This window comes from Podarcis vaucheri, assembly GCF_965113315.1.
Source record: "Podarcis vaucheri genome assembly, chromosome: 1".
NCBI lineage: Eukaryota > Metazoa > Chordata > Lepidosauria > Squamata > Lacertidae > Podarcis > Podarcis vaucheri.
In genome coordinates this window covers 48,350,158-48,371,182 of record NC_138759.1, presented here as the reverse complement: position 1 = coordinate 48,371,182, position 21,025 = coordinate 48,350,158, and the positions used below count along the sequence as shown (strand labels likewise).

Genomic DNA, 21,025 nt, shown 5'->3' with positions numbered 1-21,025 from the left:
GATTACATCGAGTGCAACTGAAATCCTGGCACAATCTTTACTAGGTGCAAAAGCTTCATCCATATAGCAATCTGCTATTGCAGCAGAATACATACAGTAGAAGAATAGCTTAAGAACATAACAGACTCCTGGATCAGGCCAATGGTCTATCTTTTCCAGCATCCTATTCTCACAGTGGCCAACCAGAGGCCTGTGGGAAGCCTGCAGACAAGAGCACAACAGTATTCTGCCCACCTGTCATTTCTGGAAACTGGTATTTTAGTAGTCAAAGTAAACAACATATTACCTACTTGGCTGAAAAACTACAGAAGCCAAATTGTTTTGCATCTTCATAAAATCAGTACTGTACTGAACTGTGTCCCAATAGTAGCATGTATCTTGTCAGGTCCAATGCAGTCAACACTTACCTTCCATCAGTCTGGCAAAAGGTTCCGGGCAGGTTGAAGGGATAGGAAGGGCAAGTTTATTCATGGCAACACCATATGCTACTGCTAGGCCATCAATTCCTCGAAATGGTACTTCCCCAGTTAGTAGTTCCCAAAGCAACACACCATAGCTATGAAAAGAAAAGTTTAATAATGTAATTCTCCCTTAAAACCAGCCAATTCTCCTAGAAGTGACAGCAGCAATTAAATACACATGGATGTAATGAATGAGTTCTGTGGAGATGTCACAGAGGGGATGGTCAGATCCTGAGTTGTTTGGGGAGCTGGATGAACTGGTAAGGGTCCTAGGGGAATGGGGGAGGCGAAACCGGGACTCCAGGAAGTGTCTGAACCTAGGTAGAGGGCCTGTATTCTGGAAGATAGACAGGTACATCCAAGCAGGTTGGTGAAGGAAATGTTCCACCCCTGTGACGTCAAACATCCCTGCCCAGATACCTCTGCCTCTTTTTGTCTAGGGAGGGAGGAGCCTCCCCTCCTTCTAGGGAGGCAACTGAGAGTAAATCAGATGCTGAGCTGCACCAACACCACCTTCCTTGACAAAGAGACACCTCGGAGACAAAATCTGTTTACTTGCCCAGTGTCCAGATTATGGCTACTGTGCCTGCCACGATATTCAAAAGGAAGATGCTAGCGGCATGGCACTGCTGGATCAACATCCTAGTTTGAATCAGCCTTGTGTCTACACCTCATATGTATCTGCTTCACCTTATAACCTGTGCCATGACCATGTACCAATCCTATTTATGAACTGAAGCCTTTGGCAGAAACAGAACTGGGATTTTTTAGTTCTTTGCCCAGGAATGAGGGCCAAGATAATGGACAAAAGGTTAACACTATAAATATAATACCTACACTATAAATATAAAGACAATACTTGGAACAAAACTGGAACATCGGGTTTTTTAAAAAGGGCATTTTGGCATTTTACTGATTTGGTGATTCCAAGTTTTATCACCTTTGACAAAAAATGTATGAGTCAGCAAGTCTCATGCTAGAAAGAAGGGTATCTATTTTAAGTAACTGACGTGAACCTGTGCCTGTTGGTAGTTTGTCTATTCTTAATACAGAAAACTAATGTATAAGCCAATGTACATCTAAATAAATGTGTAAGAATTTAGAACAAAGCAGTCAGAAGCACAGAAAAAAAACAGTATCAAAACAAGATGTGGGGGGAGCGATGCTCTGGTAAATCAACTGTTTAGGAATTCTCTTCAACAAGTAAACATAATTTCAAGCACAGAAAGTTACATTAGGTATCCAGGAGCTACAAGTTAACATTCCAATGTGTTTAGTGCCAATATACTTACCTCCACACATCACTGCCTTTAGAAAACATGGAGGAACGGATGACCTCAGGAGCCATCCAAGCATACGTCCCAGCAGCACTCATTTTAGTTGTCCTATGCCATTCTCTGGCTAAGCCAAAATCTGTGATCTTCAAGTTCTTGTTGTTTAGTTCTCCATTTTCCACTTTCTCAAGTATCAATACTGGCACACAGGGAGGAAAAAGGTTAATGTTTAGTGAACATACAATTTATACTTAATGCTTCCTCCAAAAAAAAAGTCAATTTTTAGATCTTGTCCATAGGGGCAGAGTTGGGTGGGGTGAAGAAGTAACAGAAGCTCTGCTACTGCACATGTCACACTGAATGTGTCTAAAGTATAAGGGTGGAGGAGAATTTCATTTGCTCAGCATTTTTATTTAAGGTTATTTTTAAATTGCTTGATATATAAAATCTCTAAGTAGTGTACACCAAATTATGAACACAAATATTACAAAAATATACCATAAAACAATCAATACAAGCTACTGATAAATATGCTATTATCTGTACCATCATTAAATCATAATCAATACCATTCTTAAGCAAATCAACCTAATTCACATCTCCCCTAATGGGAATGTAACAGACAAGAAATGCACTTATATTACAACTCTATGATTCTATGAGATAGCAATGAGAAATATATCTGGCCTGTATGAGATATCCATCTCTACTAAAGAGGCTCTCTGGAACACAGACAAAGTGGGTAGAAAGTGTCATTCCTGGCAAGCAAAAAGCCAGGCTGAGAACTAAGACACCAGCAAAGCAGCAGGCTGTACTCCTATGAACTTCCCACTATACTATAAGGACAAATACCCAATATCAAGACACTGTATGGTAAAACATTTGAATATTGCAAACTTACTGGGAATTTTTAATAACTTTGAAGATTAAGATGATGATTAAATCACCCTTTATCCAAAGATCACAGGGTGGTTCACAACATACACAAAATAAGAATACAAAATACATAATAAAACAAAAACAGCCCCAAAGACATTTAAAATGCCATAGAATGTTAATCAGTCAAAGGTCTGGTTGAAGAGAAACATTTTTGTGGTAACTCCTGCAAATCGTTGGATATCTTATTTATAAAGTCTGAAAAATTTCATTTTTTAATTAGATTTGTCAAACAGTCATCTGTTAAGTACACTTTTTAAATACCTTTCTATAGAGGTAAGATGGAGGGGATAGAAACAAAGTTTTCACTTTAAAATAGTTAATTTTAAAAATAAAATAAAAACTGATTTAAATTGGGGGGGGCAGGATTGAAAACATTATGCTTTGCTTTTAAGATACAAAGCCTGAGATTGAGAGAGCCCTAAATCTATTTGCTTTTTCTACAAATTTCATCCACCAACTCAAGGCATTCTCAGGCTGTCAGTCTTAGTAACAGCAACAGAACTTGAGGGAAAAGAAGCTCTTTGGGTATACAAGGCCCAAGTCATTAAGAGCTGCATAGATTTGAAGAGTGTGTCTTGAGTTGTACCCAGGAAAGCTATAGGAATTTGAAGCAGACACTGCAGCACTGATGTAACCTGCTCCTTACAAACCACTCTCTGGCAGGATGCCAAGCTATGTATACCTCAGCCCAGTGTACCTGAAGGAGCGTCTCCACCCCCATCGTTCAGCCTGGCTACTGAGATCCAGTTCTGAGGGCCTTCTGGAGGTTCCCTCACTGCGAGAAGTGAAATGAATGAATGAATCTTTATTTGCATCAGCCATCGGCCATAGCAATAAAACAACAATACAGTATACTAAGAATAGAAATAAAAAGTCAATTATATAAAATACATTTTAGGGTTTTGAAACTGCGAGAAGTGAGGTTACAGGGAACCAGGCCTTCTTGGTAGAGGCACCTGCCTTGTGGAATGCCATTCCATCAGATGTCAAGGAAATAAACAACTATCTGACTTTTAGAAGGCATCTGAAGGCAGCCCTGTTTAGGCTAGTTTTTAACGTTTGATGTTTTATCGTGTTTTTATTGTTCTGTTGAAAGACACCCAGAGTGGCTGGGGAAACCCAGCCAGATGGGCAGGGTATAAATAATATTTATTTATTTTTTAATGTACCAGTTGAAGCCAGTAAATGGCGCCTTGGGGACAACACTCTACAGCAGCCAACCTGGAATTTTCCAAAGGCTCCAACTCCCATCAACCTGAGTGCCAGCCTAGCCAGTGGTAAGGAATGTTTGGAGGTGCAATCCAAAGCATCTGGAAAATGCCAGGTTGGGAAACGTTACGCTACAGTAGTCCAACAGGACTTCAAGGTTACAAAAGAAACAAATGAAATCCCTACTAAATATTTCCCTGTGGTGCAGTTCTGTTATCCCCAACCTACGCTTTTAGGATTGCTCAGTTTCCAGAGTCCAATTATGGCCACTTTGGCTGCTTTCAGTTTCTGGCCCCTGGGCATTATTTTGGTTAAAGTACTGCACTTGAATTAGAAAATGCTGGGGATGCCATGCACAAAATGGCTCCCATGGAAGCATGACATAGCATGAATTAGAGAGACAACAACCCCAATAGCTGACTTCCCATGGTAAGCATAAGCTTATGCGCTGCTAGCCCGGATTATGGCTCTCTCTCACTTTCATATGCAAACATACACAAACACAAACAAACACACGCCACACAAAAAGAAAAGCTGTGAGACTGGAACACCTGCCCAGAGTGCCAACAGAAGCCTTCATAGGCACCATGGTGCCCACAGGCACTGGATTGGTGACCCTTGGTTTAGAACCTAAAATGGTTGAAGACAACTGATCTAGGCCACTAGGACCACACATAGAATTGTAGAGTTGGAAGGGACGCCGAGGGTTATCTAGTTTAACCCCCTGCAATTCAGGAATCTCAACTAGATCATACATGGAAGATGGCCATTATATCTCCTCTCAATCTCCTCTTTATCAGGCTAAACATACCCAATTCCCTCAACTGTTCCTCATAAGGCTTGGTTTCCACACCCTTATCATCTTGGTCACCTTCTGCACACATTCCAGCTTGTCATATTCTTCTTAAATTGAGGAATGAGGACATGATGGGACCTTATGGAATAATGAATACCCATTAATGAAAGTCCTTTCCGTAAGATCCTGTTCAAACTTAACTTTAGTGAAAAGCTGAGATAAAGCGATATTCTGTTCTCTTTAACCTGAAATGCTTCCATTTACACCAACAAAATGCCAATGTAACTGCACACTGACACAGATATGTGACTGCAGATATTTTGGATAGATGCAGCTAAACAAAAGCAGATTCAAAGCCAAAGCTCCATCTACAAACTTCCCATCTAAAAGGCATCTTACCCAAGAGGGATCACAGTGATCCTGCAAAAGAATCCTTTGGCAAAATAATCCTTTGGCAACTTGCATTTCACTGCACTTTAGCTGCCTGTGCTGCTTCATAGTTATCCATTTTTCATCTGCCTCTCCTATTGCTGAAACACAACACCAAAATGAATTGTGATAGATAGTAAATTGCATGCAGTGATGTCAGCAGAATCCATGGAGTAAGACAGAGAGAGGATACTGAGTAGCAGTAAGTTCAATGCAGTTTCAATGAAGCATATTTGCTCCTTTAAAAATGATATGAAGCTGTTAGAAAAACTAGCAGAGCCAGTTAGAAAATATCATCATAGGAGGACCAACTAAAATATTATAGAGTAGAAAACAGCCTCTGTCTCAGTTTTCATGGCTGAGGCACTTGGAGAAGGATGCCAATTATTTCAGCAGAATGGCAATATATGGAAAGCAAGCATTTCTTCAGGTATGCTTGTAACCATAAGCATCAGGACTCTGGATAACTTAATCCTTCCTCCTGGGTGGAACCAATAAAAATCACTTTTTAAAAAGATAATATATATATATATATATATTCAAAATGGCGAAGTCACTTCTGGTAGAAACAATGTTGAGACTAGGGCAGGCGGGGAAAGGATTCATTTCATTGTTTTATATCCCACCTTTCCTTCAAAGAGCTCAAGGCAACATACATGCACCCTCATCCAAATTTCATCCTAAAACCCTGTGAAATTAGTCCACATCTCTCAGCCTAATTTACCATTTAGTAATCTCCATGGCTGAGTAGAAAACTGAATCAGGATCTCCCTAGTCTACTATGACATTCTAATCACTACATCAAGCTGCCTCTACAATGATTAAACTCTTACTCCCTATTTCCTGATGCTGCTTATGCTACCCACAAAGGCTATTATTTACATTTTTTATGCTTGCAAATGTTTAATGAATTCACACAATTAGCATCATATTAACTTGGGTAATTAGGCTCCAAATTCATTCAATATAATACAAGGTAGGGCTCCAGACACCTTCCTAAACTTTGCTACAGAACTATCTGTCACCAAGTAGAAATGGATATGAGTAATTTTATCCTCAAAATCTTTAGCAAACATGTCACAGCATACTTCTGAGGGTTCTTTCACCTTGACAATCCATCTGTGAGACTGTTAAACCACAGAGAAAAGTTCCAATGGATAATGCCCTGAGAATACGCACGTAGTGGAGAAAAACTGTTTTTCAACTCTATTATTGCCACAAAGTAGGTTAAAAATGAAAACTCTGTTTGGTTGCATCCTCACTGAGTTTTGGGCTGGTTCATAGCCCCCAGTTCACTGGTAAAGTAGGGTGCCAATCAGACTTTGTACATGTCTGCATTATAAGCTGTGTTTTAAGCTGTATTTTAAGCCGTATTTTAATTAACTGTTTGTTTGTTTGTTGTTTTCTATTACGTTTTATTGTAATTCATATTTCGTGTTAGCAGCTCTGAGCCGAGCCCTGGCCGGGTATAAATAAATTATTATTATTATTATTATTATTATTATTATTATTATTATTATTATTTCTTGAATAATATGAGGAACTAAAACAATAACAGGAACTGAGAACTGTTATACTTAAGCTGTTTTAGGGCAGGTGCTACCAATTTGTCAAATTCTACCTGTGCTTATCAGGTATGCATTTCATTTTACAACTAAGGAAGTTCACAACTGTTCTATTGCAATACTTAAGTCTGTAGCCCTAAAAATTTTACATCAACATTCTTACTCTACCAGCCTGCCAATATGAAACATAAAGTTGTCAACATATTAAAAGACATGCACTCTAATTATCATGTATAGAAGGTCCTCAACTATCCTATTTCAGAAATGGCAATTCAAACATTAAGATTTTGTGCAACAATATGAAAGCATTAGAGGTTGAGGAGTCTTCCCAAAGCAGTATGCAAAGAAATTAGAGCTCCTATTCACCTGTTCTTAAACAGATGGAATTACTTTGGTAGAACAATTTCTGATTACTCCTATGGAGATTAATCATACACTTCAAAGAGGAAAATAATGCTTAATATATAGGTTAAATTCCAGTTTGTCAGCCACTTTACACAGTAAACCTACAACTTACACTCTTTTAACCTGTGCACATTCAGCTTTACACGCCTAGCAAAAAATAATGTATTTTTTTAAGGGATGGACGTCCAGGAAAAAAAGACTTTGGCAATCCCACCCACCACTGCACCCAATGTGTTTGACTATATGCAATTTTAACTTTATGTGCTAGCCCCCGAACGTAACCACAGCATAAGTTGTGGGTCTACTGTACAGTACTGGAGACATACTTGTTCTAAATTAGAACAAGCCCACATTTAACCAATTATGAACTAAGAACAGGAATATGCCAGTTTTGCAAGTGAGTTCACAGAAGTAACTCTTGCTCACTTACCTACCAAGTGTATCCCCATTGTAACTTAATGACAATCCTTACCTACTGCAGGTGACCACACAAGTGGTTGTTTAAAAGCCTGAACCCCATCTTCAGAAACAAATTTGGGATGAAAATCCCAGCAGCTAATTTGTTATTGCAAAGCAGAACAGAGTTATTTGCAGGTGAGAAGTAGCAAACAAGTGCCTAAACTTTTTCCTGTACACTTCTTCCCAACCAGACTACCTGGTACTCCAAGATTCACATCAGTTGCCAGAAAAAGCTAATGATATTATTTTTCCTAAAGTGTTGCCCTTAAGATACTTTTACTCCTATATCCAGATTCATGTACTGTGGAGAAATAAATGAAGACAGAGAACTTTGAAAAAATGTATGATGTCTGCTTTGCAACTATGAGGGACAGAAACTGAATTTAAACAAAAAATTGTGGCCACTTTGTTACACACTATGGATAAGGACATGTCACAGCTTCTTGCTTGTAGTGGAATTTGTCACATTCACTTCATGTAATATGGCAAAAATAATGCTACTGAGCACAACTGTTGTAGCCCTACTATACTTTGCTAGAAAACCTATTTGGTCATGTTTTGTAGTTTGATATTGAATTTCACAGAAATTTAACTAACTAGTTTTACAGAAAAAAGGTTATTTAGTCACATCTCTTATCCAAAGTTGTGAAAATGTGAACACATCTTATGAATCACTTATCTGAGCACTGAACTAACTAGTTCATGTAGATCTCTCCTTAAGACAAGGAGCAACAAATACCTAAATGGTTCTAAGACAAAATTATTTCCAAGGTCAAAGAGATTTAACACACATTGACAGCTAGCATCCTGCTAATTGTATTGGAAACTGACAGAGGAGCTTTGCTAAGAGGTTTATTTTTAATTAGTTACACATCGGCTGCCAAGAGTGTCTGTTTTCTCCACAGTTAACAAACTTCACTTCTAACCAGTTTAATAGAACTCCTCACAAATTTAAGTGAGAAGCTGGTGTTGCACACACAAATGACAGGAGGGTTCTAACAAAATCAATTTTATCATCCTAGATATACTATACCAAAGAGGAGGAAAAAAGGAATCAAAATTAAGTTTGTTTGCTTTCTCCTCCACATCTAGGATACCTGCTCACCAAGAGTCTCACAAGGCTATCCCAATTTGTGTTATACTCTGAATGTTACACATTCCCTCTCATCCACATGCTTGATTCCATCTTTCTAATGTGGAAGGAACAGTTACTTATTAATGCTGCTATACTGACCCATATTGAAAACTATCCAGATAGCGTATGCATGAAGTTCTAAGATAGATAATTTAATCAGAGTAACTCTCCTGTGAAACCGTTACTTAACAAAACATGTGGAACTGCTTCAAATGTTATACTTTTAGTCTATACATAATTCAGGTCCATAATATAGATAACATTAATCTCCTTTCTACATCATTTATTTCAAGAGTAATTTGCTAAGATGCTTTTTACAAATCAGATTTATTCAGATATGAGAGAAAAAGCTTAAGTAACTACCCAGAGTTGCTGCCCAACCATTCTACTGTTGCCAGTCTCACTCCACCTTCTGGAAATATCCTATGGGCTAGACTGGCAGCAGGAGTAGACCAGTATAGTGGTACCTCTGGTTAAGAACTTAATTCATTCCAGAGGTCCATTCTTAACCTGAAACTGTTCTTAACGTGAGGTACCACTTTAGCTAATGGGGCCTCCCATTGCTGCCACCGCACGATTTCTGTTTGTCATCCTGAAGCAAAGTTCTTAACCCGAGGTACTATTTCTGGGTTAGCGGAGTCTGTAACCTGAAGCATCTGTAACCCGAGGTACCACTGTACTTGCAGCTTTCATACGGCAGCCCAGTGTTATAGGAAACTGCATATATGACTGTGTTGTCAAAGTAAGGGAAGTCATTCTTTCTTGATCCAAGTGACAAGAAAAGTGGTAAATTACAGAACTGTCTTCAAGGTTCAAAGACTTCATAGGTAATAGAAGTCTTGAAGTCTGGACTCCCAGACTGCTGATATGCTTCATGCTCATAGAAACGGGGCAGAAGGAGAAAAGACAGAAGAGGGGGAAATCAATCTACATCACAATGTTCTTGCCACTACCATTTTTGACATCCAAACAAGCAAGGGCAATTAACCTTCCATCACCTTCACAACTCTGTTCTAAGTGTCACAAGTTTCTCTTAACATACCAGAGATGACAACTGGCAACAGTGCCTTAAAAGAAAGAGCGAGAAAATCTTCAATACAAAAAATAAACGTCTAGGAGAAGGCTGTTCTCTAAACCAGGGGAAAGGAACCATTAGGCCAGAAGCGTCATAGAATCATAGAACTGTAGAGTTGGACGGGACCCTGCAGAACATCTAGACCGACCCTCTGCAATGTAGAAATATGCAGGTGTCCCATATGGGAATCGTACCCGCAACCTTGGCGTTATCAGAAGAAGAAGAAGAGGAGGAGGAGTTTGGATTTGATATCCCGCTTTATCACTACCCAAAGGAGTCTCAAAGCGGCTAACATTCTCCTTTCCCTTCCTCCCCCACAACAAACACTATGTGAGGTGAGTGGGGCTGAGAGACTTCAGGGAAGTGTGACTGGCCCAAGGTCACCCAGCAGCTGCATGTGGAGGAGCGGAGACGTGAACCCCGTTCCCCAGATTATGAGACTACCGCTCTTAACCACTACACCACACTGGCATGCACTGTGTCATGAAATACCTTAGGAATTATCCTATAGCCTCCCCATCTCAGCTCCCTTCCCTAGCCCCAATTAGCAGTTGGGCTTAAGTTAACCTTCACATGAGTGGCAAAGTATTTTATCTAAGCCTAATTACAGTGAATGAGGATTTTCAGATGCTAGGTAAGAGGAGAAAGGGAAGAAGAGAAAGACAAAAAATACATGGCTCATCACCAGTTCTGGCCAAACCCACTTTATCTATGACCTCGCCAATTGCTGACTCCAACCCCATCCATTATAACTCCCAAGAGTTCTCCTCTGGGGAGACAACCCTCATAATCAGAAAGGTTCCCCATCCTTCCTCTAAAGAAGAAGAGGAGCTTGGATTTGATATCCCACTTTATCACTACCCGAAGGAGTCTCAAAGCAGCTAACATTCTCCTTTCCCTTCCTCCCCCACAACAAACACTCTGTGAGGTGAGTGGGGCTGAGAGACTTCAGAGAAGTCTGACTAGCCCAAGGTCACCCAGCAGCTGCATGTGGAGGAGCGGAGACGCGAACCCGGTTCCCCAGATTAAGAATCTACTGCTCCTAACCACTACACCACACTGTTTTCTTGCCATTCTCTTTTTGTTCATTAGCAGTTCCTTATTTGTTTATTATATCCCACCATTTCTCCAATTAGCTCGCATAGTCTGGCATACATAGTTCTCTGTGCTTTAACTTAACTCCTCTGTGAGGTAGTTCAGGCCACGACACAATGACTGGTCCAATACCATACAGTAGGATTAATGGCTGAATGGGGATTTGAATCTGGGCCTCCCCAATCCATCTGTCTAGCCACTACACCACTGGCTCTCTTAAGAGTAAGTCTCATGGGAAACTTTCATGCCCCTGCCTTTCATTCTAGCCTACTCATCAATTTTGTCCTCAAGCTTATGTGGCTGGAATATATTTCAAGTTACTAACATTTTATCTATGCTGTCCACTTCTCTGTAAGTCCCAACATCACACCCGCTATACTCCCCACTTACTGTTGCTGGACTTCAGATCCCGGTGTATAATAGGAACAATTGCTTCATCATGCAGATAGTTCATTCCTCCAGCAATCTGGACAGCCCAATTCACTAGTATGTCTGGTGGGATTCTTTTACCAGACAGCACCCTATTCAGTGACCCTCCACGGGCAAACTCCATGATTAAGCAAAGGTTAGGTTCCTTTAGGCATACGCCTTTAAGTGCAATTATGTTGGGGTGTTTTAGCATGGCAAAGAGCTTGGCTTCTTGATGAACATTCTCAATAGCCTCACTGATGTCTTCATCTGGATCATACCGAGCTGCCTTGACGGCAACTTCTTCTCCAAGCCAAATTGCACGATAGACCTTCCCAAAGCCTCCAATTCCAATGATTTCCTCCAGAACCAGCTCAGAGAAGTCAATCTCCCGTACTATAAATGGAGAAACAAAGAAATAAAAGTTATTTTACAAGATTAAATATTGTCAGTAGATAGCTTCAACATTATTCCTTGCCTTAAATAATATTATTCTGCCATTTAAATGTAACAGTTTAGGCTTGTGTCAACAAATTCTTAAACTCTTATTGCTATCAGAACTTGTATGGAAAAATTGTACCAAGGTAGTATCATTAAAATGCCCTACGCAATTTTGTTGTAAGCAACAATTCTATATACCTATTTTAGGTCATTTTATAATAAAGTTTTATTGGTGGCTTGAATTATAAAGTTGGATATATTCAGCAAAAATACAATGTTTCGTTGCTAAAAAGATACACACATGTTTTACAGGTAGCTACAAATATATAAAAGAAAACAAAATGTATTTCAACTTTTCTTTGCTTGTGCTTAACATGTAGTTATTTCCATCAATATAAACAATTGTTATAGCAATGAAGTTTTTTGTAAAGGCAGACATCTCCCTTTACTATTCTTTACTACTTTAGTTTACCCTGTACTACTCTTTTCATATGAGAAGCATCGGCTATAAAAATGTATAGCTGCCAGCAGCCTAATTCAAGTGTGCCAAATAAACAGAACATTTTACATTTTCATTAACTGAGCAAGTGCCACACGTCAGTACTCATATTTAATGGCACTTTAAGGTTGCAACATGATATAGTACATATACTGCAATAAAACTATGACCAGTATGGTAAGACCTCCCCAGAAAAGGCAGCAGTATTATGAATAATTTGTTTATATTTTAACTCGCCTCCCACCTGAGGTTCAAGACTGGTTATTTTCAGGTTAGACTACTGCAATGAATTTTATGAAGTGCTGCCCTTGGAGCCTGGTACTATTACACCAGTGTTGTATCAACTGCATTAATTCCCAATTTGTTTCTAGCCACAATTCAGACTACCTCTAATGTTTTAATAGTTTGGGGCCTTTATGCTTGAAGGATCAACTCCCCTTGCATGAATCTATCCACATGCTGAAGTCTACATCTACCTCCACCCTGTAAGATGTGGAGGACAGAACACAGGCCTTAAGGCCATAGCACCCAGACTACACAGAACTAATACACATCTCTTCTGATGGTTGGTCAATTACATGAAGCCTATTGTAGCCCATCTGACTAGGAGTCATACTACTGAAGACTCACTAAAAGAGTTCTGAAACTTAAAATACAAAGCCACTCAGGAAATTTATGTTGAGAGAAAAACAGGAAATCTGCATGCCAGTACCAGGAAACATTATTGCCAACTCGCATACTTTCTTCACTTAGGGAAAAGGAAGTCGAAGTGTGTCATAATGCCTGACAGACAGCAGGAAATACAGCTCTGAATTCCCTACTTAAAAGTGCTTGAAATTACATTAAGTCCTTTGGTGAGCTATTTCAGGAGTAGTAAAAAGCTCTATTACATTGAGTAATACTTTGATGTGACATACCATGGGAGAATTTCTCAAACTGTAGGCCAAGGACCACTACTGGCCCTCAGCAGTATGACCTACCCCCATCATGCAGTAGTCTTTTCTACTGTCTTGGGAGTTTGAGCCATTTGGCTGTGCAGATGCTAGCAGCATCAGCTATAAAAGTAGTAGTGTAGTAATCTGGGAAATAGAGAGGAAGGGAATGAGAGGAAAGATGTCATAGGAGAAAGTATTGAAAAGAGGAGGAAGGCTGAAAGAAATTGGCAATTTGGAAGTGGGTACAGGATACAAGTTTGAAAGGAAAATATGGAAGAAATAAAATGTTTTTAGAGATATACAGAGGGTTGGGGAATGGATGAATTATTCACTACTTGAAACTTCTGGATCAGCAACTTCTGGCTAAAAGGGGAAGAGTGAGTCATGATACCTCCAGAGCCAAAGCCTGTGCTTAGCTTGAGGAAAGCTGAACTATGGAACTCCCTATAGCAAGGAAAATGCTGTAGTAAAGAATTTAGCAATTTCCAAAGAGAAATGAGGCATAATGAAGCATTAATAGAAAATGGTATCAGTGATTGACATGATCAGCTGACAATCTCCACCTCCACTTTCTTATTGGCTCCGCCCCTGTACCCCTATTTTGGGACTGGTGGGCCTCCATAATTTGGGCCCTGGGAGTGGAATGTCTGCTGTAAGATGCACACTAAACATCTCTTGAGCATTCTTAGAGGGAAACTGAGGATCTAAACCAAACAGTGCTGAAGGGACAGCTCCTTTAATGCTACAAATGGTTGTTAACACGGCAGCCGGTATTCTTAACGTTCTAATGTAACCTTGCTGTTTTTGTGTTCTGAAGTGCCCTCTAACTACTAATGCATGATTTTAGGTCTCAAATGCAAATAGAGTCTGAAAATAAAACATGCTGCTTTTTTGCGGGGGGAATGTAGGTACAAAAAGCCTAGCACACACCATCTCAGTTACTTTGCAAAATAGTATGTATAAAAAAATAGTTTAAATACATATTAAGTCAGTAAGAATGTAATGTTTAAGAGACACTATGCCCTCATAACTTGCCTTTCACAGTTACTTGCAAACAAGTACTCAAATGACAAACCAATTCAAGCCCTTGTCTCTAAAGTAAAGACCAAGGTATATAACCAGGTCAACTTTTAACAGGTGAGCACTGAGCAGATTGCATGTACAAGTCAAGAGAGATGGGCCTCTGAACCATTAGGTAAGGCTGTGTTATATGTTTTCCCTCTCTAACATCTACTGGCCTTCTAAGACAGAAAAAGTCTCATATGCAGTTTGTGATAGCAGTTACAGGAACTATGCTGCTGCTAATTGCCTGGTTTCCTGATCCTAATACATCAGTGATAATCTATCCTATTCCTTTCCTACCTCCTAGAAAGAAGCACCAATCCCTGGCCATGAATAATTTATAGATTAAACCCCAAAAGGAAGATACAAAGTTTTACAATCCATTGCTCACAATATATTTATAATGAAATACTAATATTTCAAATATAATTTCATACAATAGAATAAAAGTCACAATCCTGCATAAGTTTATGCTTCAGTTCCTTTACATCTGCTTGCATTCAAGGAGAGCAGTGCAACATCAACATTGACAGAAGGAAGACATCCTCAAAACAAGCCCACTCGAAGGCAGCTGATGCAGAAGAACTGTGAGCAATGGGTTAGATTTAGAAGTATATCCATGTGTAGGGGTGAGAAAAAAGGAAGGCCTACAAGACAGGACATACCCAAAGATACAGGAAGTTGCAGTCTCTTTGCAGCTTCATTGTAAGAAGTAATGTATCTTCCTCATCAACTCTCAAAATGTGTTTTCTCTGACTTCTCCTAGCACTGAACTTTAGGCTATGCATTTCTTAACTCCTTCAGAACAAGTTACTTTAAAAATATGTAATTAGCAAAAGTAAGAGTAGATTGTGGAGAATGAATCACATTGTGATGGATTTGAAAATGGAGAAACACACCCTGGACATAACAAAATGTCTGACAATGAAGAAGAATAGTCAGATGGACAGATGGAAAATGCAGCTATATTCTATAGTTTTCATCTCTACTGAGAGGAAGGACAACTTTTGTTTTCAAGAACTATAAGGTAAGCACACATATACACTCATTCAGTAACAGATGACAGTACTGAAAGCTGTCCTGGTTCTATCACCAGGTAGTTACAGTGAAAATACCATCAGACTGAATAACATTCATCTGACCTGAAGCAGCCTGGCATTTAATTAGCTTATTAAGAAACCCAGATGAGAAGGGGCAGAACAGAAGAGCTCTTCACTGGTGTTGAGAGCAAAGCTGAGACAGAAAAAGCAGTGGCAGGATAAATATAACCCAGCGCCCAGTGCCACGCCCCTTCCTTCCCTACCTCTCGAAGCAGCAAGGTATATAGGCAAGTTCACATCCTTGCAGTTTCGTTAAACGGGGAGAGGTAAAAAAAAGTAGGTACAGGGACAACTGCCACCTCTTGGTAAAGATCCCACAATCGATCAAAATGAGCTAAAAATCCCACTTAATTGACCAACATGCGGCTTATATAGACGGCACGGGTCGAAAACTCCAGCCACCTCGTCCTGCCTAGAAGTAAATACTGTAACGCCGAAGGGTCGTCTGCAGCAGGGAGTCCCTGGAGCTGGGAGTCCAGCCTCTCCCAGGAAACAGGGGCCTAAAGTAATTAAGGGATAAGCACTGTTGGCTTCTCCGCGCCCCCCCCCCACCATGCCCTCCTCTTCTCCTCCCGCCTTCCCTCTCCTACACTGTATGGCGGGCGTCTGCGAGTAGCGGGACTGGAGCTCGGCGGCGCCCCCCTGGCGGAGGCAGAGGCGACTGCTGCTGCTGCAGCTGCTGGTCACGTAGTTGCTGGGGAAGATGCCGACGCGCTGGTCGAGCTGGCCGGTCCACCAGCCTTCGTCTCCGGACACCTGCGAGTCCTGCGAGAGCACCTGCACCACGTCGCCCGGGCGGAGGCTCAGCTCGTCCTCGCCGCACGCCTCGTACTCGAACACGGCCGTCCACAGCAGGCCGCCGCCATCGCACGAGGCCGCTCCCGACGCCGCCGTCCTCCAGCTGGCCGTAGCCGCCGCCGCCGCGCCCTCATCCTCTTCGCCGTCCGCGCCGTCCGCCGGCAGCGGCGGGTGAGCGGGGCGGCGCGGGCTGCGGGCTGCGAAAGGCTCCATGCGGGGAGAGGAGGAGGAGGGCGACGAGGGAGCGGCTCCTCCATAAGGGGGGAGGCGCTGCCCGCGGGAGGAGCCGCCGAGAGCTCATGCGGCTGCCGGCGGCAGGTATGACCCTGAGGGGGCGCCTGGGCCCGGAGCGGAGAAGACGCGCCTCCTCAGCCCGCGGTGACGAGGCGGCGGCGACACCCGGCCTTCCCGCCAGAGCCGCGTCTCTCTCAGCCGCCGTCGGCTCCACCACAGGCTGAAGCACCAACCGCGCATCCTGAGGCACCTGACTGACCGGCAAGCCGGGGGAGGAGGGGGGAGGGGCGGCCTGTAAGGCCCGCCTACTCGTCGTTCAGATCTCCATCCCCGTTCGCGGTTGCAGCAGTCCTTCAAGCTCCTCCCTTTACCTGATTGAACACCGGCTGCCCAGACCCCGCCCCCTGCTTAGCCGCAGTCCACTCAGCCGCTTACAATCCCCGCCCCATAGACTCTTACTCGCACTCCCCCCCTCGCACGCGCTCCAAAGTTGCCCTTCCCATTGGTCCGTTCCGCGCCGACGGTGGCTTCCCCTATTGGCTGGGATCTCGCCTTCTCCGCGCAAGGAACTAAGATTGCATCTTGGTTAAATTATCCTTTCCTTCAGCACTACTCAGATAGAGTTACTGGAGCTTTCATTGGGCTGCGAATGAAAGCGCGTGGCTCAGAAAATGAAATAGAGGGAGGGAGACGGGGTGGGGTGGGGAGACACGTTCTATTTGGACGGCTCACAGGAACAACGCTTCTTCGTTTGCCATTGGTTCATTACGGGAAAGTATGTCCAATGGTTGGTCTATAATTCTATATTTCATCCGGCAAGGCTGTGTGGCACCTGCTAGGAAAGCTGAAAGGACTGCAGTTCTCTTACCTCTCTTGACAGCAGACGAGATAGAGAGAGAGACTGCCACGAGAATAATTGTGATAATGTTTTTTATTAGTTTTCAATTACAATAATCCAATAATAGCCTCATTATATCAGTGTCAAAGGACAATACAATTCCCAATGTCAATCATTCAAATACCAAATTACATAATTTAGGTGGCACCCCACATGCTAGAATTGATGGTTTGATGATTTACTTTATTTCTGCAGTCCAAAATCTTATTTCAATTACATTCCAGTCACAATAGTAATCCCTTATACAACAGCTGCAATATTTATAACTTTTACTCGTATTGAGGCAATTAATGATTTATAAGTACAAGTGAAGATCTCATACTGTATCCTTGTTCTTCCTGTGAATGACATTTATTCTGTCCATATTGTTTCTTCCTGCCCTTGTGATATATTTTGTCTGTCTTGGTTTTTGCTCCTATCCGTCATGCCTTGCGTGGAGCTGGTGTCCCAATGCTATTTCAAAAGTTTCTCCCTCACTGCCACAAGATAATTGGTGCCTTAGTTCCTTGTTTTCAGGCAGCATATGATACATGTTGGAATACAATTTAAATCCCTTTGCACAAGGGTTATCTTTACAAGAACAGTCTCTTAAATCAGTGTTTCCCAACCGGTGTTCCGTGGCACACTAGTGTGCCGCGAGACGTTGCCTGGTGTGCCGTGGGAGGGAGGCGGGCGAGTCGGGCAGCGAGAGGCGGGGCGGCGGCGAGGAGAGGCCGCCCAGCGCGGGGCTCTCGCCGTCTGCCTGCCTGGGGCTGTAACGGGCGAGCGAGCTCCCTCCCACATCCCATTGCCGGCTCTGCACCAGGCGGTAGAGCTCGGCGAAGTCGCCGCGCTGGAAGGCCAGCAGCGTGCGCGCCTTGGCCAGGCTCTCGCCCGCCTGCGCCTCCAGGCACGGCGCCTCGGCGTCGGGCGGCAGCGAGCCCAGGAAGCGGCCCAGCCGGCCGGGGTCGCCCGCCTGCAGCAGCGCCTCGCACATGCACGAGACCTGCTCCACCGAGAAGCGTGGCGAGCGCGGAGGATCGGGTGCGGCGGAGGCCAGCCCCGCGCTTGGAGAGGACGCAGCAGCCGTCGCCAAACCCGATCCTCCTCCTCCTGCTCCACCGCCGTCCTCTGGCTCTCGGCCGGGAGGAGCCTGCGGCGATGGGGCGGGCGCCGAAGTTGGCAGAAGTTGGCGCGCCTCCTCGGCAGCGCCTTCGTCCTCCTCCTCCTGCCTCTGCTCTCCTCCGGCGGCGGGGGCGCGCCGCCCTCCCCGGCCGGGGGGCACGGCGGGGCCCGCGGGGAAGGAGGCCATGTTCGCGGCGCACGGGATCGCGGCCCCCCTCGCCCGCCTCCGGCCCGCTCCCCTCCCCCTGCGCGCTGCCCTAGCCGTGCGGGTCTCCTCCCCCTGCGCCGCCGTCCCCTTTCCACATCCTAGGAGCCGCGGTCCGCCTTCCGCCCCCGGGCCGCGGCGCGGCTCCCAGCCCGGGCTGGCCTCCGCCTCCTGGGATGCGCGCCCACCCCCGCGGCCCCCCAAACTTCGGAGCAAGTCTCCAGACGCTTCTCCCCCGCCTCGGTCTCCCTCCTTTCCACTTCTCTTCCCCCCTTCCTTCCCTCTTTCTTTCTCTTTCTCTCCCACCCGCCTTTCCTTCTATTAACTTTCCTTTCCCCTTCCCATGTAGAATAGTCCCTGCAAATAAAAACCTAGCATATTCGGAAGAGGGATGCTAGCCTAACCATTACCTTCTATGCTGTTACTATTTTTTTATTTTATTTTTTACATGAGTAAAAAGTGACCTTTCCCCATCTGGCATTGTGGTGTGCCTCGAGATTTTTTTCATGAAACAAGTGTGCCTTTGCCCAAAAAAGGTTGGGAAACACTGTCTTAAATGCATGTATCTTAAATGCATGGAATCTTCAGGCTGATTCATGGGAAACAAAATATATGTGCTGGGTTTTTTAAAGAGATGTATACAAATATAGAGGAACACCATCAATCTCTTGCTCATGTCTGCTGTTGAATTGATCTTTCAAAATATGTGATGTCCTCCTGTATGGGTTATTTTAGTATGCAGAATACATGTACACCAAAAACATAATATGAAGTTGCTATCATTTACTACTAGAATGACAAAACCACTAATCTAAATCATGCATTTAACTAAAGAAGGAAATGCTTTGAGGATGTAGTAACTTCCAAAGCATCCCTACACAACAATGATCAGCAATCTGTTTCTCCAATTCCTCTAGTCTAGCAAAATACTGTACTTTAATAACTTAAAAAATAAGCAGCACTGCCTTCTTGTGGTTGACATTGCAATAGCTTTTCAAACCTGATGTAAGATTTGTTTTTCTTGGCAAAGCAGAAAAAGACTGCAGTCCTCAAGTGGGCATCAATGCAAGCACAGTTCATATTAGTGGAACTTTTCTTGTGCAGCACTGGAAACTATTCTTAATTAAATTGTACTTACAAATAGACAAACAAGGACATTAAATCTAGAATTGCTTTCCACACCTTCTCAAGTTAGAAATACTGTCCTAGGAGCAGGCTGCAGAAGATCCCATTGCTCAGTGACAGTTTAGGGGCCTAACTGAGGTTTGATGGGAAGGGAGCGAGGACTTAGAGGCACAAGTGCCATAGCTCAGCAGTAAAGCATTGGGTTTCTATGCAGAAGATCACAGGTTCAATCTCCAGCATCTCCAGGCAGGACTGGGAATATCCCTACTCTGAAACCCTAGAGCAAATATCCTCAAACTTTTTTCTCTAAGCCACACTTTCAGAATAAAAATTTGCTTGCGCCACACCTATTTCTGTATTAATAAGACATACATTGGAAAACAAAACTGGTTGCTGAAGTTACTGGAGGCAAAGCTGATATAATGGACTGGAAGAAAACTCATTGCTGACATTTATTAATAATAATAATTAGACAACCTGTTTTGGAATTTTTGGAAAAAATAAAATGAGTTAATTTGAGACATTTGGGTCTGAAGAAATATTGCTTAACAGAAAGTAGAGCAGTTGGATTCATCCTAGAGCAGGGGTCAGCAAACTTTTTCAGCAGCGGGTGGTCCACTGTCCCTCAGACCTTGTTGGGGGCCAGACTATATTTTGAAGAAAGAAAAAAATGAACAAATTCCTATGTCCCACAAATAACCCAGAGATGCATTTTAAATAAAAGGACACATTCTACTCATGTAAAAACATGCTGATTCCCACTGTCCGTGGGCCGGATATAGAAGGCGATTGGGCCGGATCCAGCCCCCGGTCCTTAGTTTGCCTATCCATGTAGTGATTGTTTTGAATAATTTCTTTTATGTAACCAATTCTTCCTTCTATTCTTTCCTTATTCCTTCTTTTTTATTTTGTTTTTCTTTGGTATCCCCTGCTCTGGGCCATTATTAAGGTCCAAGGATTACACACAGATGAAGGTGGTGGATGGATCCTGAGTGAGAAGCAGGGAAGGGAAGACCTCCCAGAGTGAGAGCCTGGGAGAGGAAGGGAAAGCTCTCAGGTAAGAGCTGGGAGTGTCCATCTCATTCTGTGAGAGACAAGAGTTAAGATTTATCTATGAGAGAGGATTCTGTGTTTTCTTTTTATTTCCCTTTTTTGTTGTTATTGCATTCTGAACAAGCTTTAATAAAATCTTATTTTAAAAAAGGAAAACAAAAAGAAACAACACCTAGCAGTGCCTGAATTATATAACATAGAACACAACCGCTTTATAATATGATCATGTGACACCCAGAAAGTATAAAACAATGCAGCTACTTAAGAACAGGAATCATTCCTAAAATTTAATTGCAGTCGTATCTTGGTTCTTGAACGCCT

At 42.7% G+C, this 21,025-nt stretch overlaps 1 protein-coding gene across 5 annotated transcripts in view; it reads right to left on the bottom strand.

Moving 5' to 3' along the window:
• The window catches only part of MAP3K9 (mitogen-activated protein kinase kinase kinase 9), an 84,934-nt gene extending 67,934 nt beyond the window's left edge, over positions 1-17,000 (bottom strand). For 4 of the 5 annotated variants that reach the window (XM_082224275.1, XM_082224277.1, XM_082224278.1 and 1 more), the window contains exons 1-4: positions 15,878-17,000; positions 11,233-11,646; positions 1,754-1,934; positions 408-556 (exon numbers count right to left, since the gene is read on the bottom strand). In XM_082224275.1, the coding sequence (XP_082080401.1) occupies positions 408-556; positions 1,754-1,934; positions 11,233-11,646; positions 15,878-16,298 (1,165 nt within the window). In that variant the 5' untranslated portion in view covers positions 16,299-17,000. The remainder of the gene's footprint in view (positions 1-407; positions 557-1,753; positions 1,935-11,232; positions 11,647-15,877) is intronic. The other variant, XM_082224276.1, reaches the window with a different exon arrangement.
• Between the last annotated feature and the right edge of the window lie 4,025 nt (positions 17,001-21,025).